The sequence below is a fragment of the Acomys russatus genome, chromosome 24 (genome assembly GCF_903995435.1).
Source record: "Acomys russatus chromosome 24, mAcoRus1.1, whole genome shotgun sequence".
In the NCBI taxonomy this organism is placed as follows: domain Eukaryota; kingdom Metazoa; phylum Chordata; class Mammalia; order Rodentia; family Muridae; genus Acomys; species Acomys russatus.
In genome coordinates this window covers 45291039-45316620 of record NC_067160.1, presented here as the reverse complement: position 1 = coordinate 45316620, position 25582 = coordinate 45291039, and the positions used below count along the sequence as shown (strand labels likewise).

Sequence of the window (25582 nt, the reverse complement as noted above, 5' to 3'; positions counted from 1 at the left end):
TGACATCCATTGAAAAAAAAGATGCCCAGAAGATGGCTTGGCAGTAAATAGGCAATGACGTAACGTTGGTCTTTTGAGTCAGAGGAGGTTTGAAATGTTTTAAAACTGATTGTGGTGGTAGCTGTACAACTCTTATGAACACAGTAAAAGCTGCTATTATGTACAAAGGTGAATTATATGGGTGTAAATTATCTATCAATGAAGTTGTCATGAGATAATAAGGCATCCAATGTTTCAAGAAGAGAATGACCTAAAAAAGGTCAAAATACTTAATGACAACACAAGTCAACCAATAAATCCACATTGTAGGGGTTTTTTTCGGGGGAGAGGTAATTGTTGTTTTAAGACAGGGTTTCTCTAGACAAGAAGACATTTAAACCAATGTAACTACCACATACATACAAGCTTAAAAATCGAAATCTGATAGACTAAGCCAAGTGAGGCTCACTAAGCTGACATCATTTCTACTATTTGTTAAAGGTCAGGCTTTTTAAAAAATTGCATTTACTTAAAACTTCGTTTGATGTCAATGGGATTCAAGCTGCACAGGAAGGTGCTCTGCTAAACACCCAGAGTCCTCCTTGATCACCACTCTCTGTGGTGTGGGTTCTGCCAGCAAACCTCCCAGCCAGTGGTCACCTTCCTATAGAGTCATTAAACCTCTCCGTGTCAGCTGGGAGAATGAACCAGCAGCTTCCACACCTGAGCCCCTGTGGCAGGGACAGAGGCATTAGGATCAAGATCACTAATGACTACAGAATTCATATGCTGCTTGTCAGGGTCCTGAGCTCAGAGTCCACAGATGCGACCTAAATAGGATGGCGGGCAGAACAATTGTTGACGAAGATTAAAAACTTTTGGCAGTTGGAGAAGAGAGAACACCTCATTATTTAAATGCTATAGTCTTGCTTTGCTTTTTATTTTTTTTTTTTTTTCCTGTTCAAGTTATTTGTGACTTGCCTCAAATGGATAAATGCCACTCACCGGCATTTAAAGACCTCTTGGTCTCATCACTAAATCTGAGGAGGATTATGTCATCTGTACATCAGCCATCTAGACAAAACAACTTTCTTGTAAATAAATATTACCAGAAAACTTTGGGAAGAAATAATCATAGGATATTTGAGATGGGCTACACATACAGATGAAAACAAGGAAGAAAAAAACAAAACAAAACAGCCTTAGATTCAAGGAGAAGGGAAAAAACTCTGCTATAGCCCAATAGGTTTCCCTCTCCTTCCCATGTTCCTCGATATCTCTCTCCTGTTCTGGGATCCTCCTGTCACCAAGCTCAATGTAGGTTGATGTTTGTGCGCCCCATCTGACACATGCCTGGCTTTCTGTTGTCTTCACAAGACCTCACCAGAGGAAAGCAACACTCCAGAGTGCCCCAAGAGTAACATGTCTTCTACTCTGTTGTCAGAGAATTACACACCAGGCAAAGGGACACAGCAGCACAATAGCTGAGTCCAGCAAACAACTCCAAAGTCAGACTGGTAAGAGTTCAAATTCTGACCTCATTGCTGACCATCTGTGTAACCTCACACATGTTACTGACCCTCCTATGGCCTGATTTTCTTTCCTTCAAAGCGTGGATAACAAAGCACTGACCTCCAAGATTGTTGAAAAGTGAGAAAATACAGGGAGGCTGTTAGAATGCAGCCAGGCACACTATAAACATCCGAAACTACAGCATTTCCATTCACCACTTTCTCTCCCAAAAGCAAACACTTCCATTCATGTCCACCACACAGGTTTGCCTTGGATGGTAAGAAGGGAAACTTTCACCTTTCTGTGCTATAAACCACCAAGCTCAATGTCAGATCCTGTTAGTGGCTATGTGACATTTCAACCTACTACTAACCAGAAGACAGAAAACCAATTCCGTGTACACTGTCATAGAAGGTATTTTATTGCCCACACCCAATCCTCTCAGCAACCTGCAGGTAAGGACTCTGAAACTTGGCTCGCAAACAAGGACCTCTGGAGCCATGCTGTAAGTGCAGTAGAAACAAACCAGCAGCCTAGTCCTCCAAGGCCTTAGCCCCAGTCCCCTTTCTAGCTAACCACACTGAACTTATGCCCGTTTCCCTCTGAGGCCATCCTATATGATAAACTCAACAGACATTTTAAAAAGCAAAATGATGCAGATCTCTGTAATGAAGTCTGCAGCTTTGCTTCCATTACTTAAATAAACACACACACAATCATTTCTAAGATTTGCTGTGAGAGCAGCATATTGATATCAAGTCTTCCATTATTTAAATGGATCTATAGCTGCCCACAATGACAGATTAATCTTGTTTCTTCACTAGCTAGGTGTTTGGCATCACATTTGTGAGATAACCACAAGCTTTTAGGGCGAGAGTGCTCACATCTTTAGCAATCTGCAAGGGCTTCTCTAGAGGCCAACACCAGTCGAGCAATGAAATATGACTCCATAAATCAGATGGCTGAAGTGGCACTTGTATGTGTCACCATCTATCTTCCTACTTTCCCTCTGAAGGGTCCAGGGTAAGAGCTCATCCCTTAGTACTGCACCACAGAAAGGGCCATCACAGTGGGCAATGACAAAGCATGTGCTACTTAAAACTGAAGCCACACTAAGACTGAGGGAAAGATCCTGCTGGTGTCCGCATGCCTCAGGCAATGGTAGAAGCTTCAGCAAGTCATCTTCAAAAGGCAGAGAGCCAGAGCTCTAGAAACCTGCAGAAATTGGCTAAGCCTGCAGTCTTCGTTGCTTTAAGTTGAGCATCTTCAAAGTCTAGAATTCTAACTGTAGGGCACAGCAGCTGCCACTGCAGATCTGATCCTCTCAGCTTTTGGCAGCTCTCAACTTGAGATTCTAGCAAAAGAAATTTTCAAGTTGCTATTATTGCCTGTCATGGATTTATAAATATTGTGCACTATCTGCTGTGGCATGGCTCTCATGGGACGTCAGAGCATGCCAAACGCATAACAGAATGAAAACAGTTTCTATTCTTCAAATAAATGCTAATTTTTTAACTGTGCTCACGATGTGTTTGGTGACCAGCTCCAGTGGTACAGAATACGTATCAGGGGGGGGGGGGGAAGCTGGCTGTCTTCTCCAGCAGCATTCAGCTGCTGCTTTCATTAAGCTTGTTTAATTAGATTCCAGATGCTAATTTGCAAGTCGATACCAGAGGGTGCAGGACAGTTTGCCTTTGAATCCACTCCTGTGATGTCAGGGTCCTGCCGCACACCACTAGCCTTCGGCAGCCCTCGCACAGTATTCTGACAATTAGTGCAAAGAGGGGACAGTATTGATCTTGACAGACTAAATATTAATCTTCTACCCATTTTAATAAATTGTAATCTTCAAGAGTTGAAATTTCTCACCGGACCAAATGAAAACATTTCCTTCTTATAGAGAACAAGACTAGGAGAAGAGGTGCCCTAAGTTAGCCATCCAAGAGCTTCATTCCTTCCCACCCCAAGGCAAAGTCTGCACTTCTAGACTGACACCATATTTCCAGGTACTTTGGCCACATTCATTACAACTGAATGGAAAATTATCTGAAAAGCCACAATACGATTAACCCTAGAGTGGCCATTCAGCTACTCGGTAGGTCACAGCCACTATCAGGCTTCTTACACAAGCCTTTTAACAACAGAGAAGAGAATCAGAGGGCACGGCAACAAGCCGCTTCCCACCATGAAAACACCTCTCAAAGAACTGACCTGGGCATCAAGTCACCTTTCACATTTAAAACCCACCATTCTAATACAATGTCTAAATATGTTATTTTGATGATTGATGATGATGATAATAATGTACTTATCACCAGTGGAAAAAATTTTACCTTGATAAATTTTTCCTTTCTAGCACAGCTAAGCACCATGAACACCAAAGGGAAAGTCTGCAGGCTGCTTCAAAGGAGGATGAACTTGAGCACAACTTAGTAGTTACTTTTGGCCCCTTTGTATCTACCTAGCCACAAATACTGACTGGCCAGGTATGTGCCAAACACCTGTAGTCCCAGCACCAAGGAAAGAAGGCAGAAAAAAGATCAAATGTTTAAGGCCAACTTGAACTGCATACTGAGACCCAGTCTCAAAGATCAAACAACAACAAAAGTGGCTAAATCTTTCCTAGGTACTAATCACATGATATTATGTAAGGAAACAGAAATGAATAAAGGTTGTCCCTACCCTCAGTCCTCCAGGTTAACAGCAAGGGAGAAAACAGGGCAGTGAAAATTATGCAACTGCTCCAAGCAACACTCAGGCATCAAGTAGCTGAGGTTTTCTGTGCCTTTTAATGTGCCTTAAACTCACCAGCTAGGTACACATTTCTCTTAAACTCTGACTAAGAGCTTTCACTGGAGGCAAGCCCAAGGCTCCGATGACCTCTAACAGCAGAGGCCCATCTCAGAGTGCTTAAGAGTTCCAGCTGGGCTGACAGCAGCTTTTCTGACCTGTTCCTTCTGAAGGAGTACTTGCCCGTGCCCCATCTCTGGCCCTGGGTACTTAATGGGCTGTCTCTAGCACTGTAGAGAAGTGTATTGGCTATCTTCCTGTTGTCTCAAAAGTACGTTCTGAATTTTCCAGACAGGAAGGAGAGAAAGTCCCTTTGGGTCCTTCGGTGGTTTTTAATGACTCAGATTTCACTTTAGCTTGTGGTCCTCCTACCTTAACAAGCAAGTACTGAGAATTGGGAGCTGAAGAAAAGACTGTCTCACCACCCCTGCACTCAGGGAGCTCCCACTCCTTGACAAGTGGTAAAGATGCCCCTAAAAACAGCCACCAAACATGTCGGACAAGGGTTACAATGGAGCACGGAGACATATGTTAATAAGAAATCCCTAAGGCCTGCTGGCAGACAACAGCAATCAGAAGTCAGTGGCAAGCAAGAATGAACAGATAAGAAGGACTGAAGTGACTTCTGTTCCCCAACACTCAATGTTCACCCTGGGCTTCCATTAGGCTGGTACATTCCTATAAACAGCATGCACTCAGTTTCTTGTGTCTTAGAGAACATTAAAACAAGCACATAATGCCCAGGATTTCGTGATACTGACTATATATCTAGAAAGTAAATCTAAGACAAATTAAGAGGGTCATGGGAAAGCTGAAGAAAATGCTGACTGGAAAGGGGCACTGGAGACAAAAAAAACTACAGTATCTTGATTTAATAACAATTACCTGTGATTACAATGCTAATGCTCATTGACTGTACCTCCACTCCTGTGCATTTTATGAAATGTAAACTATACCAATTTATTGCTAAAATAAAGAATATTTTAGAGAAAAAAAAAAAAAACAGCCTAAGTGGTACCTGGACATGGCAGAAAAACAGCACAATACACAAATGACAAATTCAAGGCCCAAGCCTAGATTAAGTTTCCCCAATAAACTGTTGTTGTTGTTTTGAGATGGGGTCTCTATGTCTAGCCCTACCTGTCCTGGAACTTACTCTGTAGAACAAGCTGGACTCCCACTCACAGAGATCCACCTACCTCTCTCTGCCTCCTAAATGCTGGGACTAAAGGTGTGTGCCGCCACCACCTGGCAAAACTTCCTCAGAGCACATTTTAAGTGTGAAAACAATTTACTAATTTTTTTTTTTTTTTTACTAATGTTTTTATTTAGCCAACATACTTAACATAATATCACCTGTGTATATTATGGGGATAAGGATCAGACTCAGGGCCTCATGCTAGGCAAGAAGCAGTCAAGTGCTCTACTACTAAGACATACTCCCAAGTCAAGATTTTTTTTTTTTAAAGTATCTATTAACATGAACGCAAGTTTTTATAGAATTAGCTACTGGCAGTTGTTAAGACTATCATTTGGGCTTTATAGTGATTTTCACTAATTGGCAGTGCTAAGTTTCAACCTAAAATTATAAATTTATATAATGGGAATTGTTTCAACCTGTCTCGGGGTCTCACGGGTAATGTAGAAGAACATTAAATGTTTCAAATACAGGCATACTAAATCTAAGAAATGCTCTCTTCAGAATGATAAAATCCCAAGTTTTACTGAAGGAAGACTGATATTTCCCTCTGCTTCCCAAATCACATCCACCTTTGAACTATTTGGAGTTCAGACTTGACACAGTATAAAATTACTTTTGCAGAGCAAAAGTCACTTTTAACATGCCTCAGACATTAACTCTTTCTGCAATTCTCAGCTTTCATTAACATATGGATATTCTAATTAGTTAGAAAAGACAAAACTTCCAACAAAGTCTGAAAAGATTAATGTGACTTAAAGAGGTGTTTGACATTAAAGACTCCTCCTCTACAGAGAAAACTAAAGGCTTTGGTTTTGGTTCCTTTTCTTTTTAAGTGACCTAGTATACATAATTTTTTTTCCTCTATGTATTTAAGGGCACCAAACAGAAAATAATGCTGATATAGGAATAAATTTTCACACTGAGAAATAAAAACAAAATTCTAATTTCATTTACAGTCTTATACTTGGCCCTGCTTATTTTTTCTTAATTGGAGTTCAGAGTCTATCATTTTTAATAGAAAATATCTACCTAGATTCTATATGTTTTAATGCCCATAGCTAGGAGAAAAAAAAAAAAGAAATGAAGCTCACGGAACACATTACTTGCTGTGTTATTCTCATGTACCAAGGTCACAGGAGGCACCTGTCCTGGCAGATCAGTACCATAAACCCATGTTCTCTTTCACAGAACTTGGCCCACACCTAAAGAGCAAAGAGAACTGGAAGCCCATGACACTTACTGCTCCAATGATAGTAACAGAACAAAAGAACAATTTTTGCTTGTTTGTTTGTTTTTGTTTTTCAAGACAGGGTTTCTCTGTATAGCCTTGACTGTCCTGGACTTGTTTTGTAGACCAGGTTAGCCTCAAACTCACAGCAATCCACCTGCCTCTGCCTCCCTGAGTGCCAGGATTAAAGGTGTGTGCCACCACATCCAGCTGAACAAAGTATTTTCAATATGCCATCTTTCCCCAAAGATGATCAGACATAAAATACTGTCAAAAAGTAATTCTCACCAATCCCTGTCCTTTGGATCCTAAGCAAAATACTTACAAAATATGAAAGAACAGAAAAGATGAGGTAAAACACTCTTACACTGTTTACCTATTAAGCTGAAAAGAGTTGACACTCCCTATCAAAAAATTAATGATCAAGACACCAAGCAGAAACAGTGAAGACCGCCTCAGGACTCCTGCCCAGCACTGGTTCAGAGATGCAGAGAGTGCAGCTGGTGGAGAGGTAGGTACTGCTGGCACCACAAGCACCCAGAACACTGACCACGCCTTTGGAAGCATCGACACAAACTTGATACATCCGTCATTGGAGGGAGTTCTTTGTTTTGGGGGGTAGGGGAGTGCTTTCATGGAGGAAATGTCTTAAAAAAGACTGGCCAAATGTCTTTCACAAGATTCTACCTCTTCTACTACCAAAGAAAATGTAGTGAGACAATCAATCCCCTACAAATACATTGGGGACATTAGATCCATAACACCCCAAGAGGACTCTATATGTGCACAATTTTGCCCCCACTTCTGCCAGAGACTGGAAAGTCCACAGAGACTTTAAAAACTGACCTATTTTTATGTCAGGTCTATGTGACATAAAAGACATACATAGTCGCTCTATTTTTAGTTAGAGAACAGAAAAACAGGTTGTTCCGGTATCCTGACACAGAAATCTCAGTACACAGAAAAATATCCTACACTGCAAGAATCCTGAAAGAACCCAGAGCAGAGCAAAGCAGAACAGTGCTGGTTCCTCAAGCCCCAGGGAGAACAGAACAGTGCCAAAGGGCCACCACCAAGGATGTTTTCCAAAGTAGTGGGACTCCTCAACAAACTATCTGTGCCAAAAACATTTCACACAATGACAAAGTTGTGCAAGCTCTGGAGGAGGAATAAAATTGTAAACATTTAACACACAACCGGGAAAATACCTGAAAGACGGAAACTGCAGGAGCTTACATACCTCCATATCTGGCCTAAACTTATCTTCAAACACAGCCATTGCTGCCAAGGAGCCAGAACCTGTAAGAAAAAGATGCGCTTTTAGTGTAGTTTACAAACACTCAGCTTCTCCATCTCGAGTTTACCTTGGGGTAGCAAAAAGAGTCAAACATGCCCAGTGTCACATTCAAGTACAATGTAAATGTCAAGTCTGGAGGCCACATCCAAAGGCTGGAGCTACTTACTACTGGTTAGTTAACCTGCAACCAGCCCTCCCATCACTGGCAGGGCCAACCACATGTCGGTCACAGTGAAATCTTAAAGCTTAAAAATGAGGCCATGGAGAATTTGTATTTTTCCGAGAGGTGAGTGCCCCATAACTTCCTTTATCCTACCCATGTGGGAAAGCTTGTGCTCCACACTTGCCTTGGCAAGCTGCTGGACATAGTGCTAAATACCAAACCCGTTAAGAAGACAATGTTTTAATGAGCTGGCCCTGGTAGAGTCACCTTGGCCGTGTAGACAAGGAGGAATATACTGCACCAGCAATGGTAATGGGACTTTGCGCTGCGCCACCAGATTACCCCAGCTACAACTTTAAAACACTGCATTCTGTGGCATTTATTTGGAGCTATTATTTTTAGTTTGTACTTTGAAGAGTAACAGCTGAGTAGACAAAATGACAAAGATACAAAAATTTATTACAACAATAGCAAATGGCTGAAAGGTTATGTTGCACAGATATTAACAGAGCAAATTTATCCCTACCAAGGTTGGACGTAAAGGCATTACAAATAAGCCTGGCCTCTGAGTGGACACAAAGGCAGCTCAGCATTATTTGAAAATTTAAACTTGCTTTCTTCAGAACCCAGAGAATCTTTAGGAAACCGTCATCTGTCTATACAGGGCTCTGGCAGTATTTCAGGGTACTCTACTTTTGGAGAGAGGATACAGCTGCCCACAATTTTTTACTCCAATTAGAAGATTTTTTGGCATTTATTACTTTTTAACTTGTTTTGCATAACACTATCTATTTAGCTGGGTCACAGAGAAAACCATACTTTCTATTTAAAATGATTTGTGTACATCGCTTGACCACCTCAATGGTTTAGCAAAGGAAAAAGGCAGCGATTAAACAGTTTCAAATGAGGTGTCCTGCTGATTTTATCAAGTCTGCTGAATGTATAATGAAAAAGGAGAAGCTGACAGCAACACTGCATTGAGGAAATACAGACTACCTTATCTGAACCATTTAAGGAGGTCCAATTATAGATCAAATTTAAAGGGTAGAAACAGCAGATTTACAGACACAAATCAATGAACATGGTAATCCCGATGAATATGACAGATACTCCTGTTACAGAATATTGCTGTGGTTGAGGATCATTACCTTCACAGCACCGGATACATCACATCCAAAGCAGTGGGAAACGTCAAGTGTAGACCAGCATTACAAGCAATGACTATTCATTTAGGTCCTGGGAGCAAAAGGCAACCCCATTTCCCTCTCTTGTGTTTCTTCTCTTTGGGGTTAAAAAGAAAACAAAACCCTAAAATGGTCTAAAGGGACATTAAAAGCCTTTTGGAAAGGAGGCAGACATTAAACAGATATAAAACTGGTGTGCTCCAAACACCCCTGCATATTCAAGGGCAGGCTCACCAAATCAAGCCTCTGGTTTCAAAATAAACATGTCCTTGAAAAATGTAGAAACGGGGTCACATTCCACCAATGGTTTCATTAGTTCCCAGTTCACCAGGAGGTTCAGGAGTCAAAAGGAAAAAAAAAATTACCTTGGTTTCGTTTCAAGGCACAAACAGAAACCTAAATTCTCTAGGTCTTGCTAGGAAAAAAAAAAAAAAAACCCAAGCTGGTTTTGTGAGGAAAACAAAGGACAGCTGTCAGGAGGAAACAAGAAAATTGCAAATGAGGAAATCTCTGAAAAAAAAATTCTTCTAGATACAAAACGCTCCTGCAGAGTGGCCAAAGGCAGGCTTCCCTTCCAATGTGTCCGAGATTATCTATCTTGAGGAAGAGCCCAAGGGTAAATGGACTAACAGCCTCGGAATCCACATTTTAAAAAGATACAAAAAGACAGGGTATTTACCCAAGAGCTAACAACTTTGTAGAGAATGGAAATGAATTATTGTTAAAGAAACAAACCAAGCTTAGCTTAAAGGCATTTTTCCTGGAAAAAAAAAATCATTGGCCATTCTTTTTCTTCTGGCCCTCCTTTCTTGGCACAGTCACAGTAAGTACTTTCACTCTATTCTTTCTCCTAGGCATGTATTTGCTTCTGTTCAGCTTCATTCAATATTTTAAGAAATGAAAAAAATAGTTCCTGTTCAACCAAACAATGCTTCCTTCGTTAGAAGCTGTTTCCTACTTGGCAGTAACACCACAGACATAATTTCTCTAAGTGCAAAGGATACTCCAGAACCCCCAACTCCTGATACAAAGGAGTCTGGGGAGGGGGGAGGTGTAGAGGACACTCCACAGTGTCAGGTAGTAGGCGATCACTGGAAGGACATGAGAGCAGCACTCTGCTTTCCTGTCTACACCTCCATCTTCAGCACACACAGCAGGAGACACTATCTGGACAGAGCACCCTGAACTATGCTTGATTCTGCTCCCTCTGAAGCCAAATACAAGTGGGCTCCAAAAGAAACGTAAAAAGAGAGGCTCAATCTCAAGAGAATGTCTACATCGTCTACAACTAGCTCCTGCCCCCAGCTTTGAGGAAAGAGAGGCTCTGGCGCCCCCTTTGCATGAGACCACAAAAGTGCTAGGAAATGGCACACTCTGTCAACGGCACACATCTGCTGCACAGAAAGTTTGTGTAACAATTCACATAGGAGTGCAACTATGAAAGCCACAAGAAGGCAGAGTAAAATCAGCACAGAACATCAAGGCAATGTAATGAGAGGCACAAGAAAAGAGCTATCAGTTAAACAAAACAAAACAGAAAAGGACAGCCAGGGATACACAGAGAAACCCTATCTTGAGACCCCTCACCCACCCAAAAAAATTAAAAATAAAAACAAAAATTAAAGGACAAGGACAGTATCTATCAGTAATGTTTATTCAAGCTCCCAGATCTTGGTCCAAGCCCAAAACTAGATACAACAAACATCAGACAAATGTCATACAGACAGCCATCATGTGACTACAAAATATTCAAACACCACATCTCCCTTTCCCCATATGCCATTAATAGACGCCCCAAGTCACCCACTGCTTCAGCTTCTCGTCACCTCGCCAGGCATTACCAATACACAAAGCCAGGGCAAATTCTGTTGAAGGACCATTTGCTCTATTTTCTATTCTAAAACCATGGACACCTCTGAGTTCCATACTATCTGGTTTCCCATAAGGAAGGAAATACAGAAAGGCAGAGGACAGCTTGCCAGTACAGAAGCCAGATGCTAATGACACCTGCTTTCCACACATGGAGGCCAAGCTCTGTGAACACAAGACACATGGACAGTGCTCCATGTATCCCCACCCCAGCAGAAATGAGAGCACAGAAGGGGGAAGCAAACAGAAACTAACGGTGAGCACGGCTGCACCACGTGTAATGCCTTATGTCATTTAGTTTTCCTTACAGCAACCCACCTCAGTGGGAACCATCTGACCCAGGCTTACAAGCCCAACATGCAGAAAGGCAGAATTCCATCTCAGCTGCCACCTTATGTGGCCCTCTTACACGGAATGTTCTATACGTAACACAGTTCAGAAAGGATACACAAGACTGGTCACAACCAGGTCTTGCTGCCCTCAATTCCCCAATCGCGTACTTCATACTCTATCACTTCCCAAATGCCCATGCTATTGTTTTTTTAATTTATTCTTGTTACATCTCAATGTTTATCCCATCCCTTGTGTCCTCCCATTCCTCCCTCCCTCCCCTTTTCCCCTTATTCCCCTCCCCTATGACTGTTCCTGATGGGGATTTCCTCCCCCGTATATGCTCATAGGGTATCAAGTCTCTTCTCGGTAACCTGCTGTCCTTCCTCTGAGTGCCACCAGGTCTCCCCCTCCAGGGGACATGGTCAAATGTGAGGCACCAGAGTCCGTGAGAAAGACATATCCCACTCTCCACTCAACTGTGGAGAGAAGCATGGGAGAATGGCAAAGTAGAAGAATCCAGAGGGTCCTAGAAACCTACAAGTAGAACATTATGCCCATGCTATTTCAGCCTTCTCACCTTGTTGCGTGGCAGTCCGTGGGCCCCTTGACAGCTCGTGGCACTCCTAATCACCTTTAAACCCCAGTTCTTCCCAAGAGTCTTCCTTGAATACCACGCACATCCTGAGAGCTTACTACTCTCCTCCAAAACCTGTCCCCCTTCCACAGCTGCAGTCCCATACCAAGCTGGCGCATAAGCACCAAACAGATCCATGTTGGATTATGCTGTGTTCAATAGAGAATGTGACTGGCCAAGAGCCAGGGAAACTACACAGGTCCTAAGGAGTGATGCTAGCAACCACCATCTCACGGGGTGTAAAAGAACATGTACTGCCTGGTGCCTAATTCACCACACCAGACTGAATAAAGGCAAGCAGTATAACCCAAGTTCAATTTTCAAAAAGATGTCTTAAAGCAACAAACCTATGTCCAATTCCTGTCTTAGTGTGGCTAAGCCTCCCACTACCATAGGAGTGGGCTACCTTTACTGGGCTTCTGTATTCTACTAGTGAAGCTCTCCATCTCATCAGGAGTTTCCATGTAGCTGCTCCTTAGCAACCTCCACAAGTCTGCCTTTTTCAGCCCACCCACAGTGACTGAATACCCCACTGCTGCTTCCAGAACAAAGCTCTTTAAAACAGAAAAACAAGGAACAATTCAGTTATTGGCATTTAGAGAGATAATTCTGTACAACCTCTGGAGTGGCTACTTTACTCCCTACCTTATGCCCCAGGTCCACTGTCCTCCTCCACAGTCAACCCTCACTGATGCAGCTTCTCTTGACACCTAACACACTGAGAAGCCAGGCTGTGGAGAGATAGGCACAGGGGAAAATCTACATCCACTACTCAGAAAACCTACTCAGGTGGCCTGGCTGCCCTAGCAAGATGCTCATTAAAAGACTTTTCCTAAAACTGACACCCTGCAACGTCCTGGGAAGAGGGCATTGTCTACCCTATCACTGTCCCACCTACAGATCTGAGATGACACTGGGAAGCCAACTATATCTGCTGACCCTCCAGAAGAGGCTTGTGCATCCATACACAAAGGTCACAGCTTCACCCAAGATTCTGACTCGTCCTTTCAAATCATGTCACTGGCTTTAAAAAAAAAAAAAAAAACACTGTAATATAAAATACAAGTGCTGAAACTAAAAGAAAAAAAAATGCAAAATGCAGAATATTAATAATTGAAAAGCTCACACAAAAACATTTCCAACAAAGATAACAGCAGTTTATAAGCCAAGAAGACAAAGCTATAGCTACAAACAACTTCATTAGTAGTCAAAGAAAAGCAAACAAAAATAAAGCAGCCATTGTCTGCCTTTTAAATTAACAAAGATTAAAAAGAGTAACAACCAGTGCTGACAAGGATGCAGTACAATGGGCTAAACCACTGGAAGAGGCAACCGGGATTAAACTTTCCTGTCAGTAATTTGGAAATCAGAAGCTGTGCACACTCACCACAAAGGAGCTGCTCTGAGAAACAAAGGCATATACATGTTTAGATCAGCTCACAGCAGCAGCAAAACAAAAAGCCTAGAGAAATCTAAAGTTCTAATACATGAGACGGAGGAAAGAAAGAAAATATTATATGCACAGATCAATTAAACATGCTAAAGCAGAAGTATTTTCATTTTCAAGAAAAGGGTCTTCCATGCAGTATTGGTAGATGTGTTTCCGTAGTACAAATGACACAAGGCTGCAAGCACATGAATCAAAATAGACACCTATTCCTGAATGACTATTTCTACTCTGTTTACTTGTATTTTAAATTTTCTCTTCAAAAAATATATATTACTTGTAATTCTTAAGATATAAACTAGGAGAAAATCCAACATTGTGAAAGGATAAACAAAACTAGCAAACCACCAAGACCTTGCTACTATTACATCTGTCTAACAGCAGCAGCAGCTCCTCCTGAAATCCTGACACGGGCCTGAGGGTCAATCCTCGTGTGAGTCAAGAGGACCAAGGAAGGCAGCAGTCAGTCACCACAAGTGTTTCTGTCTCCTTTATCTGGTCCTCCGGAGACCTTCTCTAGGACTGTCTCGGAGGAAAAGCCCCTAGTGATGAAGTCTAGAGCACACCCGCACTCATCTAGAAGCAGCCTGGCAAACAGCATCAGCAAGAGATGTGTGGTCATAAGGAATTCCAAGGTCCACTGGCATCCACTGGCTTCGTGGCTCTTCAAACACGGCACACTGTACTGGTCCCACTTTTTAAACAGAGGAGATTAACAGTCAGAGATACCTGACCCAATCTCATGGCTCATGCTTTCAGCACATCAAGAATTTCTAAACCAAAATGTTTTTGTTTGTTTGTTGGTTTAGTTGTAATAGTGTTCCTAGCCTAGACTGGCATGGAAAAATGATGCTCCTGCCTCAGTGTCTTCGTCGTCGCCACTTCCCTCCCTGTCTACACCTCCACTTTCCTTTTTCCCTTTGTTTCCATCTGTGGTACTAGGCATGGGGCCTGGGGTCTTACACATGCCAGACAAGCATGATACCTCTGAGCCACACCATCCTCAGAGTCAGAGGGCTCTCTCCCTTCCACCACTTGCCTCTTATGCAGGAAGGCCAAACGCTGAAGTCAAGACTAGCAAGTAAGCCTAAAAAAGGCAGCTATCTTTCTTAGCTTACCAAAAGAGCAGGCTCCATCCAGGCTTTCCTCTCCTCGTTGATTTCATACTAATTACTACACATCTGAATATAATCTATATTGTTTTACTTAAAAATTCAGAAAGAGATTTGAATTTTAGTTGAAATGTTGTTATCGTCTAGCAGTGACACTTAGGTCTATCTGTTCTAGGAGTATTTATATTGCCATAGTCACATTTTTCAAAAAGCAAAACTAGTCTTAATTTTCTGAAACCTCAGAAGGCACTTAACAGCATTAGTGTGGCTTGAATACCCTTTATCCAAAATGATTGGGACCAAAAATAATTTGAATTTCGGATTTGAGGAAATATGCATACATATAATTATAATGAGATATCTTGGGATGGGACCCAAGTCTAAACAGGAAATCATCTGCTTCATATGCAACCTATACACATAGCCTGAAGGTAATTTTATGCAATATGTAAGGGGATCTCAATTCCTGCCGCAACCTGTCACATGAGGTCCAGTGCAGTAGTCTCTACCTGCAGAAACATGATGCCCAGTTTCACACTTCAGAGCCGGTATGTTCAACCTATAGTCCAGCCTGAACCTGTTTTTCTTCAAGAATTCAGAAGAAAATCTGAAATGTCTTGTGAAAATTCACAGTCTCTGACTTGCTCTGTATGTTTAAAAATGCTTGCATTAACACAGGCTGTGTACAGTTTTGGATTTAGGGTTGGGGTTGTAGCATATTCTTTCCATGTATCAGTGTTGGGGTAAATACTACATCAAACTTAGCAACTCTATAATCACCGTTACTAGACAACTGGAGAACTCAAAACTGAAATGCTTTCCACCATGTGCTGCCTGCTCAGGCTCTAGGAAGTTGGCAGGTGGCAATCTGTTTCCTCTAAGAAGACTCATGCGTAAACTCAGCTTGGGGTAGCAGGCATGGGAGGGAGGGAGAGACAGGAGACAGGGACATTTACTAAAGTCCACAGCCCTGAAGCCGTGTGGTAAGGCGAGCTCCCCATTTTACAGACTAGAATTTATATTCTACTTGTTTCAAATAATTTTTCTAGCAAAGCAGCTAATAAGTAGTAGAATAAAGATTTTAAACCTAGGTCCAGAGGCCAGAAAGCGCAGGTCCTACTAAGAAGCAACTAAGGACATGCCAAATGTCCAAGCTCTGGAAATGCACAGCTACTCAGGTAGGGAACCTCTGGTTTCTCTGGGCACATGACTCTGAACACAAGGTACCCAGTGCAGCAGCTGCCCTGGCTTCCTCCTAGCCACCACTCTCCCAACCCCCGAGTCAGGATGGCAACAGCTTATATAACTTTTATCAGTGGCTTCTGCAGGCGGAGGCAGACACTGTGCAAAGCCAAACGCTGGGACACAGTATAAGAGCTCAATGAAAACTAGTTATTGTAACGACTCTGGGACAAGCTCCCTGTCCTCCAGCAGTGACTTGATACACTCATTCTCAACAGGTCCCTGAGTGGCAGCTTTAATGGGAACCAAGGTGTTCAAAATTTCTTTTTTCAATGTCGAGAAGTTCTGAGAGGCAGCAGGAAATGGATTCCCACTGCTTCTCCCCAAATCAATTTTACTAGATCGTCACAGAAAAAAAAGACTGCCCCTGCTAAGGAGCAGTCCGTTTTAAGCACCCAAGGACCTGTCTGCCACTGTGGTCTGCCAAGGTGGAAGATGTATGCAGCGATAAAGGAGTCACCGCAGAACTTTCTAATCCATCAGTGTCAGCTCTCCCTGACAGAGCGCTTACTCACACTTGCTCATTGTTAGTCAACTGGCCATTCTTCCAGCAGAAAATCTGGTGCTTTCCACAGACCTATGGATGGAGGTCATTTTTCACTCCATTCCTGCCTACAAGGCCTCGTCTCCTGGTACTGGTGCTTGCACTGAGGGCCAACAATGCCAGCATGTGAAAAGCTGATTTATGAATATAAAGCAATGCTGGTGCCAGGGGACTGCACTCAGCCACTAGAGAGCAGTGGAGCACCTCTCCAGACTCAGATAGACTATGCCACAGAATTGAAAAGGCTTAATTGTATGCATGCATTTCATTATAAGCCTTGGCCAAAAGCTGTGGAGGCAGGCGGGCGGCAGGGCGAGCAATCAGACAATCTTGCATGGCTTGCTGAAATCGAGATTTGTCCTTTGTCAGCATAAACAGTTTAATTTGATGTTTTCACTCCTGAGTAAGCACTGAGTATTACATCTAAACCCTCGTGAGGGAAGAATGCTTCCTTTTCATCAACGAATGTACTTCAATGTCAGGGTCTACTTTTAATTCCCAATAAATTATTGGAAATATACTCCCAGTCTATATGCTGGTGAAAGAAATACACACACATACATACATACATACATACATACATACATACATACAAACAAACAAACATTCCCAATCAGCCAACATTTTCTACTTAAAAACTAGTATCTCAAACAATGCAGCTCCTTCTCTACATGCAATTGTAAGTAAGTACTTAAAACACCATTTGACTGCTGGACGCGGTGCCCGGCGCACGCCTTTAATCCCAGCACTCGGGAGGCAGAGGCAGGTGAATCCCTGTAAGTGCAAGGCCAGCCTGGTCTACAGAGGGAGTCCAGGACAGCCAGGGCTACACACACAGAAACCGTGTCTCGAAAAACCAAAAATAAACAAACAAATAAATTTAAAAATAAAACAAAACACCATTTGAAGGGAATGGGATTATCCTCAGAATTGCAACTGTAAAGTCTCACAGATCTGACAGGTCATAAACACTCCTAAGAAAAGCTTAAAAACTGGGAGCATCTAGGCTTAAAATGTGGAAGGTTTTCTTATTAATGTATGTTGGTAACATGTCACAAGGTATGGAGAGAAATGTTTTCTTAAAACAGAGGTGCACAGCCGGGCGTGGTGGTATAAGCCTTTAATCCCAGGACGTGGGAGGCAGAGGCAGGCGGATTGCTCTGAGTTCGAGGCCAGTCTGGTCTACAAAGTGAGTCCAGGACAGCCAAGGCTACACAGAGAAACCCTGTCTCGCAAAAACAAAACAAAAAACAAACAAACAAAAAACCAAGAGGTGCAACCTAATCCCATGCTTATGAGCTAATATGGAGAATGACAATTGTGTCTGTCCTCTTGGTCACCCACAGGCAGTGACTAGAATAGGAGGTCACAGGCCTCAAGCTGAGGACACCAGCCCCCATCTGAAGCAGGAGAGGGAAGGCGGAACACCCAGGGCTATTTATGGTTCCCTTATTCTGAGCTCCATTTCAGAACTATTTCCTGTACTGCAGGTCAGTCTGCTTTCCATGTCTTTCTCAAGCTGCCATGTACCTCAGAACCCTCAAGAACAAAGGGAACAGTTTTAGCAAGTTATAAGCATCCCTGATTTTAATAATAAACTAGAAATCCTACTAATTGAAAAACTGGGCAGTTGGGTATGTTTCATTCAACTCATCAATACCTTGTTCTCAGACATGGAAACAATGTACAGACAGGTGAAGGAACCTACTCAAAGCTGCACAGCTAGAGACGGCAGAGTGGGAAGCTGACCTAGTTCAGGAGGGTCACCATCCTCATCCTATGAACTACCCAGAAACGCATAACATGACTTCCTACTATATCTGACCTAAAATCAGAGAGTAAAAGACCAGCAAGTGCTAGGTTGTGAGTACAAAGGCACTTTGCTTTTAGCTGGTCCAATTCTGAGACAAGAGCAGGGAAAGAGGAATTAGTTAACCCCAGTCTCTCTGAAGTGGGATTTAAAGCAAAGAACGTAAAACTGAACACTTTGTTTAACCGATCTAAAAGTACTCCTGGCAAGGGCTTTTATTTGGTTGTGGCTAGACTGAGTACTGAACTCAAACTTCAAAGATTTCATGAGAAATTTGTCAAAGCTGAAAAAAATGAAGATAACATTAATTCAATACCTTCAGTATTTTACCAACACCTTTCTCTACTCCACAGAACCAAGAACAAAGTCCACTTTGGTCAGAATAGGTTAAGAACCGGCAAAGGCTAGACGTATTACATTTTGTTACAGGTAACATCATGAATTTTACAAAGAAAAGTTTTTTCATCTCTAACCTAAGGGCACCATCTATTGGCTCAGTACCACCTTTGCAGCAACCAGGAAGCCAGAAACAGAATCTAACTTCCAGGGACTTCCAGTTCCCAGCTGTTTTGTTTTTGGCACTTCGTTTAGCTACAGAAATCCTAAGATTCAAAATTCATGTGTTACACATTTTAAATCTTCTAAAATGGGCCTTACTTCTACTAATCAAAGCTGGGAAAGGTGCCAGAGAAATCTTAGCACGCAAAACTGCATAGAAAATGTGTTGGCACTAAAATGACTGCAACATTACACAAACAACCACTATGTGCTTCCCAGCAAGGGTTTTCACCAGGGCACCCACTGCATCCTGGAGCCCTTGTCAAGGGGACAGGCCCTTCAGCCACTCCTGTTTTCCTTTGGAGACAGTCTCATATGGCTCAGTCTGGTCTAGACCACACAATGCAGCCCTATTAGCCACCTCCAACCTCAGCTTTCATGGTATTAGGACACATTCAGCTTCTAGCCACCATTTTGCAGCAGAATTCAAGGTTCACAGAAAGCCAGGGAATTCTGGACTAAAGATTTAAAGATACACTGACTCTAAAGATAGCTCTAAAAAAAGATAGTACAATAAAAAAAAAAAAAAAAAAAGCACAGAGCACGCAGCACATGGAGGCACAGTGCTTCCCATGGTGTGTTCAGCCAGACATAATCTCAGTACCCTAGAAGGGTTAGCAGGTATGGCTTTGACCTTCCTGGGATTAAAAGGCAAGTTCCATTCAGACATGACAAATTTATAAAGACACCATACCACAACCATGAAAACCACATCAGCTTCACTTTTAAAGTAACCCATCTCAGGTTCCAAGAGGTTAGGTCCAAGCAGAGCTAGGCCTGAAGCCAGGATTTCCATGGCTTCTTCCAAGGTTCTAAGTTACACCTCAGCATTTCCCAAAAGAGCCCCTCAGGGTCACTGCCAGCCTGCACCAAAAAAAAAACAAAAACAAAAACAAAAAAAACAACGAAGTTTTCCTGGACTGGCACAGATCCTTCCGGCTGCCTCTGACTGACAGACTCAGGGCACAGACAAAATCTATAGCAATATATGCTTCTAAGACTCCCAACACAGCAAAAAGAACTCCCAGAAAGGTTTCAGTGAGGAAGGCCACAGACCGGTCTTCTAAGAAAGCAGCCAGAAAGCCAAAGAACTAAGTACAGCTGCAGCTAAATCCATACCTGACTTAGGAACTGAAAATGAATATGGAAGAAACATTTTACCATCCCAAAGCACGCTAATCTGATCCAATACAGGATAACTTCCAAATTCGAGTCATGTGGAGACACCATGTCTGTACAGCAGGGGTGGCAGCACTCATTTGTCATTCCAGCACTGAGGAGGCAGAGGTGGAGAGAGAGAGAAGACATATCTATACAAAAGGTGTGCTTTAATGCAAAATACAGAAAAGGTGATCCTCAACTTCTCTCGATGAGGCTGTTTGAATAAGACCCCTACAGGTTCATGCTTGGTCATCAGGGAGTGGAGTTATCTGAGAAGGATTAGAAGGATTTAATAGGTGTGGCCTTGGTAGAGGAAGTGTGTCACTAGGTGTGGGCTTTCAGGTTTCAGAAGCCTGTGCCAGGCCCAGGTTGGCTCTTTCTCCTCTCTGCTTGCAAATCAGGATGTAGCTCTCAGCTCCTTCTCCAGAATCATGCCTGCATGCTGCCATGCTCCCCAAAATGATAATGCGCTAAGCTTCTGAAACTGTCAGCAAGTTCTCAGTTAAATACTTTCCTTGGTAAGAACGGCCTTGGTCACGATGTCTCTTCACAGCAATAGAACAGTAGTGTCCAAGGCACTATCCGTGCTCCAGTTTAATTTTAGGGTGAATGTGTTTGTGAGACAAGATACCAGTTTATTTCTGCCTCTCTGTCCCCATCTTCCTAACTGCTCAGGGCCCTGTGACTGGGACTTGGTAGGTATATTCCAGTAATTAGGAAACTGTGTATCCAGTTTGTCTGGATAGACTTTACCTCAATGGCCCTCAGAGTGACCCCACATCTTCCCTAATGATGCATACCAATGCTTATTCCTTAAGTTAGTATTCCTAAATTGTCCAAGGGCCTCATTTCCAGGAATGTCATGCTTGAAATGTATTCACGTTAATTCTCTATGTGGATAAGCAGACAAAATAAAAATTTTATATACCATGCCAATGCTGCTACAAGGAACACTGCCAACCTAACAAAAAGACAGTCCCCAAGCTTCTACTGACATGACTTCAGTCTGTCTAATAAAGGAAAGCTGGCAAGTTCACAGAATAAGTTAATTAATCTGAGAATTAAGAGCCTACATTTTATCTTTAAAAAAAAAAAAAAAAAAAAAAAAGACTAAAATCTTATCTCTTTCTTAATTTAAATTTAAAAAGTCAGAGACTCTTATCTAGCTTCCACAATTCATATCAGTAGTCTCTTCCAAATTTAATTTCCTAAAAGGGAGATCAGAATATAAAAATTTTAGGATTCCCTTTTCTAGCTTATACACTTCCTTGCTAGATGGAGAAACCTTTGGGAGCCTCACTCTCAGCAGCTGTAGGTCAACTACTACAGCAGGGAAGCATCTCACTGCAGCTATGTTACTGCCGAGAGCTGAGTGTTGTTGTCACTGTGGTCAACATGCTTTGGGACAGGGCCAGACCACAGGGTGGTCACTGTACTCTTCTTCCCAGTAAACCACTGAAAGACCAGGCTTTAGAGAGGAGACATCCAGACCAGCACCAGGCAGATCACCGGTGCCAGCTGGCCAAATGAGGAACCAGATGGGTGACACGTATTCAGTGTAGAAGAGTAGCCTTCAGGCACCTGGCTGGTTGCCCACACTAATCTAGGGGTAGGCAAACTTTTGGTGCCCCTTTTATGAGTTGTGGCTGTCAGTGCTTATTGTCAAATCAACAAAACTAAAAAGAAAAAAGAAAAAAAAACCACTTTATTACAATGTTCAGCTTCTATTCATAATAAAGTCAGTTTAAATAAAACAGAATCTGGATGAACTATTCATTTTTGCACTGAAGCTACGCTAGAAGGGGAAACGCCACAGGATGCTCACAGCCCAGGAGAGCATTACACTGAGGATGGCCCTCCACTTGCTCCATCATTTGAGGTTTGGGTTGTTGCTCATCCAAAATAAAAAGCATGAATTAAAACAAAACTCATCAAATCCTGGCAATTCTGGACCTCTTCCTCAGCATCTAGCTCCTCACACCCTCAGCAGGATGGGAAGGAGAGGAAGGGGAATTAGGAGAATGAAGACACAAAGCCACCCAGAAATGGAAACCAGTTAGGAAGGCAGGAAAGCCCACGCACTGTGAAACAATGTGTATGCTTCTGCAAAGCTCTCCTTTTCACAATGGGCATGAACTGGAAAGAAACAAAAAATTAAAGACATGTTGTTTTAATGTCATAGAATTATGGAAAACTGAAATCTTTTTCTTTGTCTCTACAAAGGTGTTTCAATACATCCTGGGGTGATGTTGACATGCAAGTTGAGAAATCTACACATGGAGCAATCAAAAACACAAAGAGCAAATAAGTACCTTTTGGGAATTTGACAAATATTTTTACTACTCTGAAGCAAGGCTTAATAAGAAAACATCGTGAGACAGCAGTATCACAGTAGCAATGCTGGTCTGGGACTTGCTTGAGAGTGAAGTCAAAGGTTCAAATCTCAGCTTTGCCACTTACCAAGTAATAGCTAAACTGCTACATCTTCCTAAGCTTTGGGTTTCTCATCAATAAAATAGCAATAACAGAATCATTTATATGGAATTTAGCAGAAGATAATGTAGCAGCACCCAGCAGACTGTGGCAGAAACACTACATAATATGCTTTATTTTAAAAACAATACTAGATTCAATAATAAACAAAAGAGGACCAGTCACATGAACACTGCTTTATGCTATATGCTATTTTCTTACAACTGAACTAGAGTCATATACACAGAACAGAATCAATGCTAACTCTGCTCTAGAACTACAAACCTCTAGTCCACAGTGAACAGCAGCTGAGGTTACTAAGTTCCATACATTCACTGGCACCAAGTTACAAAAGCAAGATTCTGGCATGCTATTAAGACAAGATTCCATTCAGAGATCACAGAGCTTTTGCAGACTTTTGCAGAGACAAAAAAAAAAAAAAAAAAAAAAAAAAAGGGACAATGCCAGGAGGTAGCAGTGAGAATCTGTTCAGGTAAGAACATGGGGTTGTTGCCAGAGGTCCAGAATATACACATAAAAAGAGCTAGAAATGAAGCTAAAAAGGGAACTGCCACATGGAACAGTTACTGCCACACGGTAGCCAACAGCAGGCATGCAGTGGCACAGAAGAAGACAACAGAGAATAAACACCAGGAATGCAGAATCTGTCCTGTAGGTTGGCAAGCTACTAAGTGCTTTTCACAATGACAGGGTCATCCCTCTTGACACTGGACCAGTCCATGCTTCCACATGCCTGGTCAGAAGGCCAGTTTTCTCCCGTTCCTAGCCTCCTGGATGTCAGATTGATGTCTCACAGCACATCTAACCCTATTAGAAGAGGACTGCCTGGGACTGGGAACCCCAAAACACCTTGGCTTGCAGCATCTGGACCCTATCTAGCCTCACCTCTGGCCCTCTGCTGAAACCCTAGACAGAACCCTCCACCAACCCCAGCCCTGCTCCTGCCCCGCCTCCAGTGAAGCCAGACTCTGCCCTCAGCTTGATCACCACATGGCCTAAGAGTCTCCCTGGTGGCCAGAGTAAGGCTGCAAACTGCTTCCTGGTTTTTTTCCCTTCTCAAACTGGCAAAGAGATCCAGAAAGACATCTCTGGGTGCTGTTGGTGGGAGAATAAACTAATGCCATCTTTTTGGAAGGCAATTTGACAATGGCTCCTGAAAGGTAAAATGGGCCTTGTACTTGCCACATGTCACTTCTGGGGACTGCCTGCCCAGCAACTGTACTTCCTTCCTGTGTCTGGGAGATCCACCTCACATGAACAAGCTGAGCTCCACCCTCAGAAGCACCGCCCTTTTCCCATACAGCTCTCTGGCAGTGCAAAGGACTGCAGCATCAGCTCAGAGGCTGTCCAGTCACCGCTGTCACAGCTCTACAGCAGATTACCATGCTCACCTGCCACAGCCCAGTTCTGAAGTAGGATTCCCCCCCCCCCCCCGGCTCCAAACCCAGTTTTTGCCCTCCCAGGTACATCAGAAGCCACCTGCTATACAACAAAACAACAACAACAACCCAAAACCAAAACATCTCTTTTCCTTAAATCATGCAGTGGTTCTACTGCTTATGCAAGAATTCTGACAGAGACATGAACACATCCTAACCCAGAAACTTTATACTAGGAATGTATCTAAATCAAGTTTATATTTGTACAAACCAATCAATATACTGGTAAAACGCAGAAAAGCAAACCATTCACCGCTAGGAGAATGACCAGTAAGTCATAGCATACCTAGGTAAAGCAATCAATAACAGCTACAGAAATAGTATTGTCTATATCATTTAGAACCGCAGAGAGACAAAATCCTTAAACAAATTTACAGAGGGCTGCAGGTGTAGCTCAGTGACAAAGCACTTCCCTTGTGCACAAGGTCCTGCTTTGCTCTCCAACACCACAAAAGAAAAATAAGACAAATCAATGGGAGAGGATTGTGTGAGACTGCAGGGCTTCAGCTATGTACTGTTTTAAAGGACACCTCTACAGGCAGATAGATAAGTCACAGAGAAGGACAGATGAAGATGTACCATGAAATATTTTTCAAGTAGAAAACAACAAAACCATCCCTAACAGTGGTAGGTGTTGAGGAGGTGTATGGCACAGACTCACCTCTCCCTAAATGCTGTGGCCCTGGAGGGTCTTGTCATACGCATACTGCCCTCATGAAACAATGCTTCAGTGTCACTTGCTCAGAAAGGACTCCGTAAACACCATGTACTCCTATTCTTCTTTGTTACTATTCTCTCCTTGGGCACTTGCACATGTGTTCTTGCATGTACTCACCTGCTCAGTGCTACTCTGAGCACAAGGCACAAGGCGAGGAGGTGGCACTGTGCTGAGCACTATGTTGCCAGCACCAAACACAGTGCTAACACTAGTGCTGCCAAATAAGTATCTGGCAAATAAATCAAAGACCCCTTTCCAGACTCAAACTTTCCATGCTTTACACCAACTTACAAGGGACCCTCTCCCATGGATTTCACTGCCTTACACTTACTATCTTTGCTGACATGTACTCTTTTAAGACTCTTAAGGACAAAGACCCTCAGAACATCTCATTCAATAAGTATAGTTGAGGGACTGGCCGGGAGTAGGCACTTGGGAGGCTGAGGCTCTTGTGGGTTTGAGGCCATCCTGGCCTACATATAATAAGCTATAGGACAGCCAGGGCTACATAGAGACCCTGCCTAACATATAAAATAAAAACCTAAACAAACAAACAAACAGGAGCAAGTGCAGGAACAAGTGGGCAGATGAACAATCAACTCAAAAGCTAACAACTTACTTGTGTACTAACACAGATGTTAGTCTTAAGTCAGTCCTTTATGACAGCAAAAACAAACAGTGTAGACTACGTGGACCAAAGGAGAAATAGCTTACAAGCTGGGCACAGCAGTAAACACCTTTAATCTCAGCACTCAGGCAGCAGAGGCAGGTGAATCTCTGTGAGGTCAAGGGCCACCTGGTCAAACAAGTTCCACCCAGGGCTACAGAGTGAGTAGAGACTTATCTCAAAGCTTGTGTGAATGTGGTC

At 42.6% G+C, this 25582-nt stretch overlaps 1 protein-coding gene across 1 annotated transcript in view; it reads right to left on the bottom strand.

The window, feature by feature from the left end:
• Psmb7 (proteasome 20S subunit beta 7) overlaps positions 1–25582 on the bottom strand; it is a 57965-nt gene that overhangs the window by 20518 nt on the left and 11865 nt on the right. Inside the window, exon 6 of the mRNA XM_051167188.1 lies at positions 7951–8009. Coding sequence (XP_051023145.1) covers positions 7951–8009 — 59 coding nt within the window. The remainder of the gene's footprint in view (positions 1–7950; positions 8010–25582) is intronic.